General features: G+C 40.2%; 3 protein-coding genes across 3 annotated transcripts; all 3 read right to left on the reverse strand.

Moving 5' to 3' along the window:
- Positions 1-6,152: 6,152 nt before the first annotated feature.
- Positions 6,153-8,971, reverse strand: LOC108121818 (nose resistant to fluoxetine protein 6). The gene is made up of 9 exons (XM_017236114.3): positions 8,701-8,971; positions 8,267-8,639; positions 8,137-8,210; positions 7,875-8,077; positions 7,704-7,816; positions 7,435-7,645; positions 7,194-7,375; positions 6,668-7,133; positions 6,153-6,608 (listed from the first exon to the last, which is right to left on the reverse strand). The coding sequence occupies exons 1-9, from the start codon at positions 8,969-8,971 to the stop codon at positions 6,372-6,374; spliced, it is 2,130 nt and encodes a 709-aa protein (XP_017091603.2). The 3' UTR covers positions 6,153-6,371.
- Positions 8,972-10,578: 1,607 nt separating this feature from the next.
- LOC108121841 (nose resistant to fluoxetine protein 6-like) lies at positions 10,579-13,413 on the reverse strand. Its single transcript, XM_017236140.3, has 9 exons — positions 13,144-13,413; positions 12,716-13,088; positions 12,586-12,659; positions 12,316-12,518; positions 12,137-12,249; positions 11,866-12,076; positions 11,621-11,802; positions 11,095-11,560; positions 10,579-11,029 (listed from the first exon to the last, which is right to left on the reverse strand). The coding sequence occupies exons 1-9, from the start codon at positions 13,409-13,411 to the stop codon at positions 10,760-10,762; spliced, it is 2,160 nt and encodes a 719-aa protein (XP_017091629.2). The 5' UTR covers positions 13,412-13,413; the 3' UTR covers positions 10,579-10,759.
- A 2,426-nt stretch (positions 13,414-15,839) lies between these two features.
- Positions 15,840-18,406, reverse strand: LOC108121771 (nose resistant to fluoxetine protein 6-like). The gene is made up of 10 exons (XM_043211710.1): positions 18,389-18,406; positions 18,133-18,313; positions 17,736-18,078; positions 17,600-17,673; positions 17,336-17,538; positions 17,168-17,280; positions 16,908-17,118; positions 16,667-16,848; positions 16,144-16,609; positions 15,840-16,088 (listed from the first exon to the last, which is right to left on the reverse strand). The coding sequence occupies exons 1-10, from the start codon at positions 18,404-18,406 to the stop codon at positions 15,840-15,842; spliced, it is 2,040 nt and encodes a 679-aa protein (XP_043067645.1).
- Positions 18,407-18,480: the final 74 nt, after the last annotated feature.

Here is an 18,480-nt window from a genome sequence, read left to right on the forward strand (position 1 = left end):
GAGCTGGAGTTGGAGGGTTAAAAAATTTATTGCCAGCGATTGCCGAGCTGATAAATTTAGTTTGCACTCAACTGGGCGCGGCCAGGAACCTCGCAGCGATGGTGTTGCAAATTATGACGCGTCAATTGCTCCACCGCCCAGCTGTACAAACAGCCAACCATCCAAACACCCAAACAGCCAAACACTCAACCACCCAAACACCAGGCCACCAAACTTGAAGCACCCTGCCAGCAAAGTGCGTGCGGAAGTGGCTGACTAAATTGCAGCGGGCTAGAAACAACAATTGCTTTTGATTTAAGTTGCATTAAATTAGTTTCCACACGGTGTCTGATTAATGAGTGCAGCGAACTTTCTGACAGCGACCTCCGGGAAGTGGGCGTGGAGGAACACAGGGTTAGATGGGCGGAGCATGCCACAGGCACTTTATCAAAAAATACGCGACCAGAAGGTGATGATCCACGGGTACTTGAAAAGTAGCTGAAAAATTAAATTCATTTTGGATATGTTGGTCATTTTTAATTCTGATTTATGGAATCGCCACTTGGCTTCAAGCTTTGTTTGGATAACCTTTTAAGTGGATGGGTCTCTCCGTGATTCAGCCGAGGGAATGCCGGGAAAAAGCACTGTCCATGCATTGCCATGCATAATTTATTGCTCCACTCCCGCCGGCCTGTTAAAGGCAAATCAAAATGCACTTTATTGCACAACGCATGGAACGGAATGCAACAAAATAATATGCCATTGCCATCATTTTCTCGTCGATTGAAATGCAGAAATGAAATGGCCGATGGGCGGTGGGTGTGGGTGTGGGTATGAGTGTGGGTGGTGGGCCCTGACCACTTTCCTTATTTGCATAATATTGATTCCATTTGCCAGCTTCAGAGCCGTGGAATAAGGCTCGTAATGTCATTTCGAGTGCTTCATATAGAACACACATGCACACCCACGACTGCATAAACATCCGCATCCCGGCCCGTCCGGCCACATCCTTGACATGGACTATACAAATAAATTCAGATGGCTTGCAGTCAAGCGAATTGAGTAAATGGAAATCTCATGGACCCCACAACCATATGAAAGTCATGAGTTTTTACAATCGCAGTGGCTCCGTTGACCGTAACCGGTCGCCGTAACCGTAACCGGAGCTAGATGCTGCTGCAACTGAAATTATGCAAAGTGAGACAGAGGCCCACAGTTGATGAGCTGCCGCCTCGAACTGGGGAGCTGCCATTAGAAAAACGCATTTGCTTCATGTTCGGCAATTAAGAGAGGCAGGGTTTGCCATCGAAAAACGAAACGATAAATGCTAAAATGAGAGATGCCAGATGCAGACTCAGGGCGTCCTAATGATGGTTCGACTGCTAGTGGCTAACTGGTCGGCATACGGAATTCAGAAACCGGACTCGTACGTCCGTATTCGCATATGTCACCCTGCTATAATGATCTTGCAGCTGGAGGTCGTAACCTCTACACACCCACTGCACTATGGAATGATACATAATCCTTTGGTGCTTTAAGGCATCTCTGCTTTAAATTGCATTGTATTGTAATATAATATTTTATTATGCAGTTTCTAATTCAACACAATAATGCAAAATTTTCGCTCTTGATTTGTAAAATGAAAAATGGTTCGTTAATTTGAGCTAAAATATTATATTTCCCTTCCATGGTACACGGCTGACATTTGCATTCGAAACTGCCTTGTTACGTTATGAATACCAGAGTTTCGAGTGCCAGACGCTTTGACCCAGAGGAGCAGGTCAGTTGAAAAGCCTCCATGCAGCGCGATTTACGGCCAAATTAGCGGTCGAATGATGCACTTTGTGCCGCCGTTCTGGTTCTGGGTCTCGTTCTGTGCCTGACATGCTCATTGGACTGACAAGGGAGCGGCCGGACCGGACAAGGCCTCGCGGATATTAAGCCTTTGATTGATGGCCGCGAAATGTGGTAATAGTTTTCGGCCAGCTCCGTCCGACTGATCACACTAAATGGGGGGGTACATGGATGCATGGGTGCAACAGTGCGTGGCTTCAGTGTTTCAATTAGCCAGCCCCCATCCCCAGCCCCAGTCTTCTGCTATGCCTTTGCTTCTGGTGGCGAGGGCGGCTGCACAAAGGCATTCACATAAAGTGGTTACAAGTATGCGGCAATTAGCATTTAACGAGCACCACATGCCAGCCCCAATGGCATGACACGGACCAGGACAAGGCAGAGTCCTCAGACACTAGGGGACATAATAATATACACACAACTACAACAACACCCCCTGGCACAAACACTCACACACGCACACCGACAGGACCGACAGCTAAAGGGAACAATGTCATCGACAAAATACAAGGGCCTGTGGCAGTGTTGGGCAGAAAACTCTTTTGTTGTCCTAGTCAACAATTCGAGGACCCTCTCACCCCATCCTCACTTGGCTCGCTCTGCCACGCCCCTCGGGCGCCCACAAAAATCCTGATTACTTAACTAAATATGGCAGCTTATGGTGGGACACGGCCAGTGGCCAGTGGCACTAAACTCTCTGATTTACACGATTTGCATACGCCGAACCACGGGAAAGGGAGAACAGCGACAATTCACTCGGAGTGCGAGGCTTTAATTAGCCGGGCTGAAAGCAGTTGCGGGGCTTTGGTTTTATCAGTTAGCAGCTGTCCACCTGACCCGGACTCAGGCCCGGAGAATAGCTAATGAAGTCTGGGACAATGGCCAGCACTCGGGGGTGGACGCTTGACGTTAGCATTAAAGGAGTTTGCTAAAGTTTTCCGGGAAAGCGACAGTCATTATGTCATATTTCTTCACAAGCCCTAACTAGACAAAGAATTGGCACAAATTACTCGGCATGAACTCGTTTTCATGAATTCAGTCTAGCAGCATTGATTTGTGTCAACAGAGCACTTTTGAAGCAATATTTTCGCTCTCAATTAAACCAATATATATCAATTTGAAAATTATTCATCTTGAATGCCCAATTCAATTCTGCCTTTTGAGAAAATATATATAATTTAGTGAAAGTAAAAATCAGTGCCTTCCTAATTGAGTTTTCCGTTTCCGAGAAAGAAACAACTTTCTTTGCACTCTATTTCGGGGCTTTTCGCCAAAAGAGTTCATTAGCATGTCGCGTCTTCAATAATAACTCAAGGCAAAGACAGGCCAAGGCCCAGGGATCTATTGTCTTATCAGCAAACTCTTATCTGGGATACATAAATTCTTGCCTCGACCTGACGGCGGGAAAGTTTCTTTTGGTTTTCGTTGGCAGACGAGCAGTAGGGCCTAGCGGTGGTGTGTGGCGTCTACATAGCTGGGAATTGGGTGTGGGGCGCTAATTAAGACACGCAAAGTGCGGCGCTAAGACAAATGGTTCTGTGGCACGTAAGCGGCGCGTCAATCTTGGCCAGAGGCCTCCGCCACCATCCGCCTCGCCCGTGTATTCCAAATGAATTCCCGGCCGCAGGCTCAGACATTTTTCTCAGACTTCGGACATGTTTGGTTCTTTCAAAAGTTTCCCGCCACCGTCGATCTGACGCCTCGTAAAAAATGTCAATGAAGTGATTTATAAAAGCGAAGGCCCTCCCACAGCAAATATGCTAATGTGCTGTGCTTAATGAAAATGCTATGTTGGCTCAAAGTTTGCATTTGGCTGATTGTATTCATTTGGGCTGGTCATCTGGTCAGCGGCTTATTAGCCAGCCTATAATCTCGAGCTCGAGCATAATGTCTTCATTCTTGGTGTTCGACTTGCTTGGCTTTCGCGTGCCCGAGGTTGCACATTAAATTTTAATGCCATATTTTATGCTGCCAGAATTTACATAAATTTATTGTTCGAGTGCGACTGTGAGTGTGTTTGTGTGTGGGAGGACTAATCAAATCAAAAGAGTGACGGGCCCCAGGCTCTGTTCCTTTCAACTTTTTTCCTTTTTCCTTGAATTTCTAAACAGACATGCAAACTTGCCCGGCTTGAAACTGAGGAAGTAAGGGCCCTCCCACACTTACAGTTTGGCAATCACTCATGTATGTGTATGCTTACCTGTGGTTGGAAAAATAGCAGGCCACATTGCGCATACGACGCGTTGCCTGGCAGAGGGCCAGCGCACCGAACAACAACAGAAATGCAGGTCACAACAATAACAACCACAAAAACAATAAAGGGGAGAAAAGCTCTTCGAGTTTCCATTGTTGTTATTCCTTGGTATTTTTCAGTTTTTTTTTTTTTTAGTTACAGCCAACGGAAGGCGTTCCAAGGAAGGCGCATGTATAATTAGAGCTATGAAGCATGTCCGGTGAAGTTTGGCATTTAAATGTTTCACCAACAATAACAGCCCTGCAACAGAGGTAGCCAGATCGCCATTTTGCTATTGCCAAGTTTTGAAAATTGGGCAGAGTCCAGGAAAGCACAAAAGCAAGGGGGTTAAAAACCCTTGGTCTGGTATCCAAACTCGCTTTGTTGGTGCCCAGATATATTTTATAATGCCACAAACATGCCCGACTCTAGCCCTATACATAGAGACTTTGTGTGCATTTAGTTAAGTTTACGTACTGCGCCTCCGCATGCAAACAGGACACGAAGGATACCCCTGAACCGGCTTCAGTAGCGACCCAAGCCGAATCCTCTTGCCCCCAGAGAGAACCAGGAAGTGAGTGTGTGTGTGCGAGCAACTTTATCTTTTGATTTATACAATAATAAACACAAATGTGCACAAAAGTTCTTTGTACTTTGTTCTTTGGCCTTGCCAAGCATCAGAGTTCTGAAAGTTAAATCGGAAAATGTTTACATGAGCAGTTAACTCCTGCTAATTGCTACTCCTGTCAAAAGATGTCCTCTTTCTCTTGGCAGCTTATTACGGCCGATTATTAAGAAGGGAGCAGTTTCTTTAAATATACACTGTGGGTCAATAGTGCCAAACGATTCCTTCCTTTAAAGAGGCCACCCGCTGCGATATGGAGGACGTCTGGATCGATTTTCAATTGCGGGCAACTGGAGACGGGGAATTCAATGAATTGTAAGTGGCTGGGCCCACCCACGAAAGTGTGCCTTACCCCATTAAATGCAAGCAACGGCAATCGAACACGCAAACCCTTCGCCCAGTCACAAAACGTTAATGCAACTGAGCCGCCTACCCAAACGGAGCTGGAGTTACAATCCAACTTACATTTCAGTGATGGGAAAGGTACTAAAAGGATTTTACAGGGGCACCGAAAGGGCACTGGAGAGAAAAAGTATACAAATTTGATTAAATTAAAGTGTATTGCCCCTTGTAAATAAAGCTTTTTAATTGCTGCCCCCGGGGAAACTAAATAAAGTTGACCAATCAACTTAAAGGACGTAGCTTTTTAAGTTTTAGTAAGAACTTCTGTGAGGTATTAGACATGGTACTTCTTTCTGCCATCACTGGTGCAACGCCACGATGTGGCAGTGGTGCAAATGTGGTGCACATTAAGCTTAACACTGCCGATTCGCCACTTTAAGGCGCTGCATGTAATGGCTGCCAACTCGTTCGACATTCGGCGGAGGTGCCGCGTAATAATGTTAAATGTCAGGTGCATTGCAGCTGCTGTCCCTCCCGGAATCGGTGTGGAAGTTGCCCCGGCAGTGGCGGTGCTTGTGATGGTGATGGTGTCGGGGAAAATGGAAATGAAAGTCGGAGAAGTCGAAGCGCACCAGCAGGTAATTAAGTTGCCTGGGAGCCGCGTAACTGCCATAAAATATGCGCAGTGGGAATTCGAATTCGGATCCGGATCCAGATCGGTTTGTCGGCCCGCCAGACACTCATTGCATCGGGTTGCAGGTTGCAGGTTGGAGTTGCAGTGCCAGTTATAGGTGCACCTCGCAGGGCAGCACGTAGTTTATAGCATCGGGCTAAGCGAAAACGACACGAGCCAAGAAGTTCCTCGTTTGTTTTCCAGCCTTAAATTTCCAAGGGGCATGCAACCGGAGAGTGACGCGGCAGGCGCAACTTAGACGGGGGCCCAAAGCCGGAAGTGGGGGTGTACGTAGATAAATGTCTTACTCAGTCAGGTGCAGTCAGGAACTAACTTCGGGCTGACCCGTAAAAATTTTAAAAGGTACTCTGTTAGAGGAATGAACTTCTTTTCAGGCTAGTAATTTATTTTTATGCTAAACACGAATTAAAGTCCGCCGCTAGGCTAATTTTTTTTCAAACTCACAGACAGTTAACTGAGGTATTAAGCTTTGACTCGGCTTTCATATCCAGTTGGAACATAATCGTTATTGTGCCAAAAAATTACATTTTTGATCTTTATATGCATTTAATTATTTGAGTTGAGACTTTCACTTAAAATTACTAATAACCAAATATAAACTATTTAAATTCCAAAATAAATAAAAGTAAAAACTAATCATTATTAACTTATGCTGTGTTAGACGATACAGCTAAAATCGTTGGCCGATCGAGGTTACTGGGATCCTTCTCGCTAACATCAGTCTGCTGGGTCGCAATGGAAGGAGAAGCTTCTTTACTGAGACCAGTTTTTTTAGTTGGCGACCTCAGGAAATATTCCAATCCACCAAAAGGCGCTTCTATGATAAGGTACAGGATAACGGCCATGATAATGGTGATACCCAGGTCTGACCAGAATCTTAGCATCTGTAAATACAAACTTTGTATAAAAACATAAATCATTTAAATGAGAATATATAACCTACCACTTGGTAATCGGTGAAATAAGTATTGGTTCTGGTGCTTCTGTTATTAACTTCCTGGACAAACATATGCCAAATGTAGACTGAGTAGGAGATCCTGGAGAGGGGCTGCCATACGGGCGAGGAAAGGAAGCTATTGGCCATGCCTCCATATCCCTGCATACAGGCAAAAACGACCCAACAGAGTGTCAAAGGCCAGGCAATTCGGGTGAGAGTATAGTAAGAAGCATCTGCCACGAGGGGCAATGGTTCAGCGTCCCACTTTCCAGCGGGGTAGAGAGCGAAAATCGAGGTGAAGATCAGGGCCAGGCAAAGAACCCATCCTGACCACACGGCCACCTTACTTAGCTGGAACTTCCTGCCTCGATTCAAATGTAGGAAGTAGCCGAACAAAAATCCAATTAGCCATGGAGCAGCGTGTGTGTGGGTGGCAAAATAAAGCTTTTTTGATGCTTCTGTACTAGTATACCTAAATGTACAAAGAATTATTAAAAAATTTCCAATCAATATGCTTACTCTTTGTGCTAACCTGAGCAACATATGATAGTCGTTGACAATTTGGGTGGCAAAGAGACAACCTGAGAACAGGATCATAAGTACGAAAATACCGCCAGCAGCCTTCTTGCCCCATTTGTAAAGTGCGATAAGTAGGATGGGCGAGATTAAAAACAACTGCATATCTACCGCCAAATACCATGTCTGTCCTAGGCACTAATAAAAATTCAAGCTTATCTCCAAATTCTTAGAAATAATTAACGAATTTTACTTACGATTTCGTTGGTATAGTTCTGAACAAACAACAAGCTCCAGTACCATCCCTTTTCACACCCTTCGCGTCCAGAATAGCCGCCTTTAAAAAGAGGTCCACCGGAAACTATGGGCATAATCTTCACGTACACTAGAATGGCTATGGCCATAATAGGAACGATACGGATCAGGCGATGCAAGTACATCAAAGGCACATTTAGTTTTCCCTTAGTCCTTCAAAATAATATCATATTAAATATGCTTAGATCTTTTAAAAAAGCCCATGACTTACTTCTCCATTGATCGTAGGGATATCAAGGTCAACAACATTCCGCCCAGAAAGAAGAAAGAGTCCACAGAGAAAAATCCATGCAAAATAAAACTGGAAAATGGTTGCTCCATCCACTAAAATAATTTAAGTTTAATAAACAAGACATTTGTATTAAAGGAAATAATTACTTACAGTGAGTGCACTGGACATATTAATATTTGGTAGAATAGCAGAATAAATATAATCATGGCTATACACAACCCAGAAGAGTGACAGGCACCGAATTCCATGAAGACAATCGATAACGTTTGGGTTTGATTTTGAATCCACGATACGGAATATGACTCTGGCGTTTGCTCTGGCCGAAAACATCTTAACAAGTATGGGTAGCTGATCTAAAATGCAAAGATTGTTGTGAAGTAGTAGGAATATTAAGACTTTTTTTCTAACTTACTTTGATTTTCGCAAAGCAAATAGTCGTAAGTCGTGAACAGAAGCACGGCAGCAGCCATAACTGATAAAATAACTCTGTAATCGAAGGGTTAGTCAATAACTTTGATTATAAAAATGAATATATAACGCACATTGTGAAAATGGTGAGGCCATCGAGGGGTTCAACCTCATTTGTCTGGCAACCGCTATCGTTGATCTTCAGTGCGGTAGAAGGGATATTCAAGTTCAAAACCCTCTCCACAATCTGTGCGATAAACTGATTCATGTGAGACCCCGAACAGGATGAAGGGAAACACGTTGCTGTTTTTACTGACAACCTCCTGGCAACGCCAGTAGTTATTCCTAATATTTCTCCAGGCGAAACTGTAAGAAAACAGTACTTTCCATGGATTGTACTGCTCTGGATACCTTTGGCCTGGATGTTCACGCATTCGTCAAAGTTTCCCAAATCATAGAAGTTTCCAGTAAGTACACCCGAGGGAAGAAATCCCCAAGAGTCGATCACTATTTAAAAATCAACATATATATATATTTTTTTTAATTAAATAAAATGTTGCTCACTTACTTTTTAGAGCCCAGTATTGGCCAGTGCTTAGAGCCATCGAGAAATCAGCCAATTCCTGAAGGCACAAATAATCCTGCGCAGTTGGTGCACGAGGGTCGGGCAAAGACAAGTCCGTTATGGTGGCATTCCGGAAAAAATGTGCAAACTGAAGTCCCAGGGATCTGATCTGATCGATGCGTTGTAGGTCCTGCAGGACATCTTCGTTTTTTGGTTCAGCAGCGCCGATGAGGGCGAGCCCGCAGAGAAAAATGGCAACGAGTGTGTTGACCATGGTTACTAAAAATGTATTGACTGTATTCTTCCACTGGCCGAAGATTTTATACGCGAATCATCTCAAGATAAGCACCGTCTACCGATAATGTATTAAACAGCCTTCTGTAGAAGCCATACGGAGGGTTACAGCCGAACAAAGTTCTTTCCGATTAATAACAACGATAGTGCGTAATCTACCCCATTTGATTCAGCGGTAGTCTGCCAAAGATTGTCTTTGGATTCTTAGCGTTACTCACCTGGTTTTAAAAATACAATCATAATGATCGTACAAATTTCAAATCGATTTCGAGTAATTTGTACCGTATTGACAAATTTAGTGGGAATTGTTTTTATTCTACCTTAACAGTTCTGAAGAAATTATTCAAATCAGTGATAAGTTGATAAGAGGGGATTTCGTCAAGTGTTTCATTCTCAAGTGTTTCGGTCTCAAACCAAACAACGCGGCGCCTTAAGTAGAATCATCAAAGGTTTGAGTAATCGAGCGTTTATTGATTTGAACTCTATGATGTTTGTTTTTTTCCACACATTAATTGTAGCATTGGTTCATTGATTAATAAGCAGTTCATTATGAAGATGTTTCTTTAGGTTCTTTTTGGTGAAAATTAACAAAAAAGAAAGCATAGGATATACCCAAATTACAATAATTTTTAAATTATTTTCGACATCATGTACCAGATGTACATATGTATGTATCAGTGGTTTTTAGGGCTACTATGTATCTGAAAATAATGACCAGAAGAAGCATATCCAATTAAAGTAAAAACCCGAATGTTATACCTGCCCGATTTAAGATCAGTACCATCTATTTCTTCCAAAAGCTGGCCTTTTCTTTAATTTCTTAAATCACAATTTTAACCAAAAAATTAATAAAAAAAAAATATGTTGTTTAATAATTTATTTTTAATTTTAATATAGATTGAAGGTAATTGAAGCTCTGATTCGTAAATTCTACTTCCATTTCAAACCTTTTTAAAAACAACAAAACTATTTTCAAACACATTTTTTTTAAGTGTCTATCCTTTTTTTCTTACTATATAAAAATATTTTTAACCCATAATCTTAGAATGGTTAACAACACTTTTCGTCGCAAGTTTAGCCAGGGAATTTGTGATAAAATGACCAATATCTATCCTATCATCGAATTCTATGTCTTACCGATATTTTATCTTAAAGTAATTTTTATTTTCTTTATTTTGAAAAAAATTTACCCAAAATCTTAGTCCTACATGTATTTTTAAATTTGATTGTAGAATAAAGCAATTGGAGCTATGGTTGGAAAATCCTGTTCTCTCCTGAAAAAAAAAAAACAAAATATGTTTTGGCAAAAAATTTACTAAAAAATTTTAATTTTTCGCCCCATATTTTTAGCTTGCCAATGAGCTTTATCGCCTCCATTTATCGCGGTCTAAGATTTTTCAGTACTTTAATACGAAATCTGTCCAACTAAAACTGGGAAACTGAAAATTTCTCCACTTACAGCAGTTTAAAAAAATTTTCTTTTAAATATCACTAAACTCTTTATGATATAATGACTGGTTTAATTAGAAAATGCAAAGCTATATGTATATAGGAAACTGACCTTCAACTTAAGACGTTTTAAACTCCAGTTCTGTCTTAAATTAGCTTCCCTTTCCGGTTTTTAAGTATTCGTAGAACATAACGTAAAGCGATATATATAAATTTTCAATCAATGTTTTTACTTGGGTTGAGATCTACTCTTATAATTATTAACAATAAAATAAGCAATATACATAACAAATGAAAGAATGTACTAATCCCTTTTCATTCATGCTGCGTTAGACGGTTCAGCAGAAATTGGTGGCCCATCGAGGTTTCTGTTGTCTTCGGAAATTGGTGGTCCATTGATCTCACTGGACTCCTTATCGTCAACATTACCTTTTTGACTCTCATTTGCAGGAGTAGTCTCATTACTGACGCCAGATTTTTTCACTGGTCTCAGGAAGTACTCCACTCCACTGAAAGGTGCTTCTATGATTAGGTAAAAGAAAATAGCCATGGTAAGGGTCATACCCATGTCTGACCAGAACTTTAGCATCTGTGAATATAAGGTTTTATTAAGTAATGCACGTTAGTCATTTTTAAGGAAAGATAAAAACCTACCACTTGGTAATCGGAGAAATACGAATTGGTTCTGGTGTTTCGGTTATTGAGTTCCTGGACGAACACATGCCAAATGTAGGCAGAGTAGGAGATCCTAGAGAGGGGCTGCCACACAGGGGAGGAGAGGAAGCTGTTGGCCATGCCTCCATATCCCTGCATGCACGCGAACACTACCCAGCAAAGAGACAATGGCCAGGCAATGCGGGTGAGAGTGTAGTAAGAAGCATCAGCCACGAGGGGCAACGGCTCAGCGCCCTTCTTTGTAGCGGGGTAGAGAGCAAAAATCGAGGTGAAGATCAGGGCCAGGCTAACAATCCATCCTGACCAAACGACGAGCCTATTTAACTGGAACTTCTTGCCCCGAATCAAGTGCAGGAAGTAGCCAAACAAAAATCCAATAAGCCATGGAGCAGCATGAGTGTGAGTAGCAAAATAAAGCTTCTTAGACGCGGCTGTAGTCGTGTGCCTAAATAAGCCAAGAGTTAGTAAATTCATAGCTTTTCAATTAAAAACTTTTTCTGCTTACTTTGGCAACATTGAAAATTCGTTAACCATTTGCGTTGCAAAGAGGCAACCTGAGAGCAGGATCATAAGGACGAAAATGCCGCCAGCAGCCTTCTTGCCCCATTTGTAAAGTGCGATCAGCAGGATTGGCGAGATTATGAACAACTGCATATCTACAGCCAAATACCACGTGTGTCCCAGGCACTAATATAAATATAAAAGGATATATCAAAATCAATAGAAAAGTTAAGAACGTCTTCTACTTACGATTTCCTTAGTGTAGTTCTGAACAAATAACAAGCTCCAATACCAAGCATTTTCACACTCTTCGAGACCAGAGTAGCCGTCTTTGAAAAGCGGTCCACCAGAAATAACCGGCATCATCTTCATGTACACGAGAATGGCTACGGCCACAATGGGAACGATGCGAATTAGTCGGTGCAAGTACATCAGGGGCACATTCAGTTTGCCCTTAGTTCTTAAAAAAGTGAAATTAAATTAAATATTCTCAAATCCCATTGAAAAGCACATGACTTACTTCTCCATTGAACGCAAGGAAATCAAGGTCAACAGCATTCCTCCCAGAAAGAAGAAAGAGTCAACAGAGAAAAAGCCATGCAAGATAAAACTGGAGTAGGGTTGCTCCATCCACTACATTGAATTAATTAAATTAGTAAAATAAGTTTCGATGTCAAGACATGATAAATAAATACTTACAGAACTCGTGCTAAACATATTGATATTTGGTGCCAACATTGAAATAATGTATTCGTGCCCGTAAACAACCCAGAAGAGGGACATGCATCGAATTCCATGAAGACATTCGATTACGTTTGGGTTTTCCTTTGAATCAACGATCCGGAATATGACTCTTGCATTTGCTCTGGCCGAAAAAACCTTAACAAGTACGGGAAGCTGATCTGAAATGCAAATGAATATTGTATAAATAATATATGGTAGGAATATTTTTAACAATGGACAACTTACCTTGGTTTTGACAAATCAAGTAGTCGTAGATCGTAGCTAAAATCACGACGGAAGCCATTACTGATAAAAGAACACTGTAATCGGAGGGTTAGTAAATTACTTTTATAATACAAAATAGTGTATAACGCACATCGTGAAAATGGTGAGGCCATCCAGGGGTTCAGCCTCATCAGTCTGGCAACTGCTATCGCTTATTTTAAACACCTTAGAAGGGATATGAAAGCTCAATAGCTTGTCGGACAACTTGCTTATGAACTGGCTCATATGGGCCCCTGAGCAGGAAGCAGGAAAGCAGGTGGCTGTTCGAACTAACAACGATGCGCCAATTACAGTTGATCTTCCCAAAATTCCGAAAGGATTAGCTGATAGGAAACAGTATTTTCCACGGATCGTGCCGTTCTGGCTGTTTGTTGCCCTGATGTTCAAACACTCTTCATAGTTTCCCAAATCGTAGTAGTTTCCAATTAGTACACCCGATGGAATGGATCCCCAAGAATCAATCACTATTTAAAATGTTATTTAATTATAATATAATTACTATTTATTACACTAACTCACTTTTTAGAGCCCATTTTTGGCCTGTGCTGAGAGCCGTCGAGAAGTCAGCCAGTTCCTGGAGACACAAAGTATCCTCCTCTGTTGGTGACTCATCGGACAAGGCCAAGTCCTTTATAGTGGCATTCCGGAAAAATTGTGCAAACTGAAGACCCAACGACCGTATCTGATCGAAGCGTTGTAAATCCTGCAGGAAATCTTCATTTCTTTGTTCTGAAGCTCCGATGAGGGTGAGGCCGCAAAGGAAAAAGGCAACTACTATGTTGGCCATGGTTGCTAATAGTGAATTGACCAGTTCCTGCCACAAGCCACAGCTTTTATACACAAATAATATGGTGATAAGCAACATTGAGTGATAATGTATTAAACAACCTTCTGTAGGAGCCATGCGAAGGGTTACAGCCGAACAATGGTTCTCACCGATAAATAACTACGATAGTATGTAATCTACTATATTCAGTGGAAGTCTGGCCAAGATTGACTTCGTATTTTTAACGTTACTCACATGCTAATAAAATACAATCTCAATGGTCATACAAATTTAAAATCTATTTCAAGTGCTTTTCTATTTATCGACATGTTTAGTGGGAATTGTTTGATACTACCTCAACAGTTCTGTAGAAATTATTCAAATAATCGATAAGTTGATAAGGAGGGGGACTACCCAAACGTTTCGTCCTCAAGCCAAACAACTCAATGCCCTTACAAGAAGATCCGACAACTATTTGAGTCATCGAGAGTTTATTGGTTTGAACTCGACGATTTTTGTTGTTGACAGTGTAAAGCTTACCAACATCAATTATGATTCATTAATTATAATCAATAAATAATCTCAAATAGTATCTTATAAAAGTTTAATATTAATGGTATTAAATTTTTTTTTTTTTTATTGGTAACAATAACATAAACAACGTTTATCTAACGTTTATATGTGAAATTAATCAGGTAATCGTTAATTATTTTCAGTACATACGGACTTAAAGAACAACAATCTGGAATGGTCTCACAACCATTGCTCCTCCAATTCAATTCAGATCAGCTAATGCTATACGTTCCCGATCTTAGATATATGAGAACAATAAATTTATATCAAAATTTTTGTTAAAATTGTAATCCTTTTTTTTAATTTTTTAAGCAATTGCCACAAGACTGGTTGTTTTGGTTAACAATACTTTTCGCTTCCACTTATTCATTTCTTTTTTTTTTTTAGTTTTAATTCAAATCAAAGGCAATTGATGCTCTGGTATATAAAAGGTATTCCTTTTCCAAGTCCTATACGTTATGGCTCAAATATGCGCTAAAAAGTGTTTAAAAGGTCCATTTAGTCCACCCCTTGGTCTTAACTTGGTCAATGAGGTGTACCTTGATTTAAAACAAGGAATTTTATATAACATCAAAAACACTTCGACGAATATTACACCTTCCCGATCTTATTTCTTCAAGTTCTATTAGTTCGAATTTAAACTTGGAAAACTAAAATACGATTCGTTTTTTTGACTAAAATCGATCAAATCTTCATTTCTCTAATTCATGGATTTTTTTTAGAAAAATCTTTTAAGAGTTTCGCAATTTATTTCAAATATTTTATGATAAACTGATTTACTAGTTTTCTTTGTTTGAAAATAATTTTTAATGGTATAGTAAAACAGAGTGATTAAAATGTTGGTATTTATTTAACCGTAGAGATATACCCTTAAAAATGCTAGTAATTATTTTTAATCTATTCTTAGTAAATACAAGTTGGTTAAAGCTTGATTAAACTTGAAATTCTTTAAGTTGAGAGAGAATTTGGTTCACTATCAGAAGAATCAGAAGTATGGTGACCTTTAGAAATTCTTGAGTCAGCTGATAGTGTGTGTTATCTTTTGATTCGTATTTTTTTTTCAATTCTTTTGGAGACTGCCTTTAGTTTTTCTGCCTTTCCGAGTAACACATTATATCGTAATGTTTATAACCATTGTCATAAACATAATAATCTTTCAAAATTACAGCTCCTTTCAAGTAATATTTTCTTTGCTGACGAATTTATTGGAAATGGTTCGATGATATTTTAACGTTTCTTTATAATTGATTGAACTCGTTGATAAGACCGGGGATCCTTAAGAAATTCCTCAGACCCGCGAGAATGATTGAATAACAGTAAAGCAGTTGAAAACAGCAGAATGAAGAAGTATGACCATAAGTGGTATTTCAAAAATATACATTTTGCAACACTGAAAAGGGGGAAAAACTTCAACGCCATAACTCGTGGTAAAACAAGTGTAAAGCAGAGTAAAAAAGCAGATAACACGTGGATTTTTTGGACACACCATTTATTCCCCATTAAATATGCAGTTGTAGTTAGATAAACTTAATGGAGTTGGCTTGTTCACTTAGCCTAATATTGATAAACTATTTCATGAAATATCCGTCTGACTATTGAATTCTGTTGAAAGCCTTACTAGACCAGGAGAATTCATGCGAGAGCTTAAAAGTATGCAATATACAAACCGCTTTATTATGGCCACAATTTTGATTTTGAAAATGAGAAGACGAAGCTACATATTTAATAAAGCTGCTGTTTCATAAACATTCGAAATGACTTTTATACACAACTAAAAAAAAATCTTGTATTGAAAATATAAAAGTATTACAATTCATTTTATTTGACAATAAAAATAAGAAACTTATTTATTTAGATTCTTAATTTTATTTTGTTGCTAATCTACTGCAGTTGATACTTGTGATTCTTCAGAACTTAAATTACTTCTTGTATTGACTTCGCATTCCTGTATCTGCTGTACCTCCTGACTCTCCTGTATAGCCTTCTGTGGGATTTTATTACTTAGAGGTGTCTTCGTTCGGGGCTTAAGGAAATTGCCAATTCCACCTAGAGGTGCCTCAATTAATAGATGCAAGACAAACGAAATCAAAATGGTAATGCCCAGGTCTGACCAGAATTTTAGAATCTAAAAAGAAAACAATGTAATACTTCACAAATCAATATAACACAAAAAAACTCACGATTTGATAATTGGAAAAATACACGTTTGTTCTGACATTTCTGGCATTTACCTCCAGAACAAACTTGTGCCAGATATAGATGGAGAACGACAACCTAGACAGCGGCTGCCATAAAGGGGAAGAGAGGAAACTGTTGGCCAGACCTCCGTACCCCTGAATGCATGCGAAGATTACCCAGCACAAGGCCAAAGGCCAACCAATTCTCGTTAAAGTGTGATAGAAGGCTTCAGCCAGGGTAGAAATGGGCGGGGTATCCCATTTGGCTTCAGGGTAGAGAGCAAAGATTGATGTGAAGATCATGGAGAAGCTGAGGATCCAACCCAGCCCCACCATCATCCAGTTTAGCTGGAACTTCTTGTCCCTGTTGAGATAAAGAAAGTATCCGAATAGGAATCCAATGAGCCAGGGAGCAGCATGAGTGTGGGTGTCATAATACATTTTCTGCAATGCATTCGAACTAATCTTCCTGTGAATGATAAAGATATTAGATTCTACTATTTTTGAGTACACTTTCCCCCCTTACTTCATGAGCATTGAGTAGTTGTTCAGCATTATAGTCGCAAAAAGGCAGGCAGACAGTAGAATCACAAGAATCACTATTCCAGCAGCAGCCTTTTTGCCCCATTTGTACAAAGCAATCAGAAAGATGGGAGAAATAACAAATAGCTGCATATCCACCGCCAAATACCAGGTATGTCCAACGCACTAAAAGATTAGTGGTTCAATACTATAAAAGAATGTATAAAAATTGTAAAGCTACTAACCTTATTGACAAAGTAATTCTGAACAAACAGCAGACTCCCATACCAGTCGGACTCACATTGCGAAAGACCACTGTACCCACCGCTAAAAAGCGGCCCACCAGACACAACTGGCATGAGTTTCATATAAATCAGTATAGCCATGGCCATAAGGGGCCAGATGCGGATTATACGGTGAACATACATCAGTGTCACGTTCAGCCTACCCTTGGACCTATTCAGAAATCTTTAACTTCTGAGCAAAACAAAATTGATCAAATTACCTATCCAAGAATCGCAATGTAATCAAGGACACCAACATGCCCCCAAGTACAAAAAATGAGTCCACCGAATAAAATCCATGCAACACAAAGCTGGCATATGGAGTCTCGGCCCACTAAAAGAAAAGGTCACTATATTATTTTGAAGTATGAATTATTGTGTACACTCACGGGAAGTAATTGCATAAGGTTAAGGTTAGCCGAGTTTGGGACATTTAGGTACTCATGGCTGTAAATAACCCAGAAAAGGGACATGCAACGAATACCATGAAGACAATCGATTACATTGGGGTTCAATTTGCTTTCCACAACACGGAAAAGTGCCCGTGAATTGGCCTTCGCGGAAAACGTTGTCACTACAATAGGTAGCTCATCTAAATGAAAAAGCCAATATGCTAATCTCGAGTACTGACCAAATCGGGTTATTTTACTCACTTGGAGCCTTTCGCAGAAAACAGTCGATTAACGTAAATATAGCTACGATCGATGCCATCACCGCTAGTATCACACTGGAATTAGAAAATAGAATTCATAGAAAAAAGCTTGATTACAATATTGGCAAATCACTCACATTAGGGCAATGGTGAGTTTGTCCCATGGTTCTTTTTCAACAGTTTGGCAACTACTATCGATAATGTCAATTCCAGAAATGGAATAAGTATTATTAAAGGCTAATATTTTTCTAAAAAAATTATTAATATGAGAAGCCCGGCAAGAGCTTGGCAAACAAGTTGCAATGTTGATTTCCATCCCAGTTTCCGTGCCTAAAAGATAATCTGGAACAACCTTCAGAAAACAATATTTTCCACGGATAGCTCCGGTTAGTTCGGTATTTAGACACTCATCAAAGTTTCCCAGGTCGTATGAGTTTCCAGTCAGAACTCCAGAGGGAAACTTACCCCAAGAGTCCAGCACTTAATTAAAATTATTTAAATATTTCTTTTTACCATGGGTAATGAGGCACTCACTTTTCAGAGCCCAATATTCGCCGGTGCTGACACTAACAGAAAACAACACCAAATCGTTGATACACAATAAATCCTCATCGGTGGGGTCCTGAGCTCGATCGGAAGGTATAATATCTTTCACCGAAGCATTTTGGAAGAAGTTGACAACCTCCAGCCCAAGGGAACTGAGTGGCTTTAGCCGCTTAAAGTCGCGTAATACATATTTATTCCCGGCCTCTGATGCACAAATTATATTAAGCCCAAGGAGTAAAATTACTCCGACTCTAGTAACCATGATTGTTTTAATTCTACTGACCGCTTCTGGCAACAATCAAAGATATTTATTGACGAATTTTCAAGTGTCAAAAA

This window comes from Drosophila bipectinata, chromosome 3R, assembly GCF_030179905.1.
Source record: "Drosophila bipectinata strain 14024-0381.07 chromosome 3R, DbipHiC1v2, whole genome shotgun sequence".
In the NCBI taxonomy this organism is placed as follows: Eukaryota; Metazoa; Arthropoda; class Insecta; order Diptera; family Drosophilidae; genus Drosophila; species Drosophila bipectinata.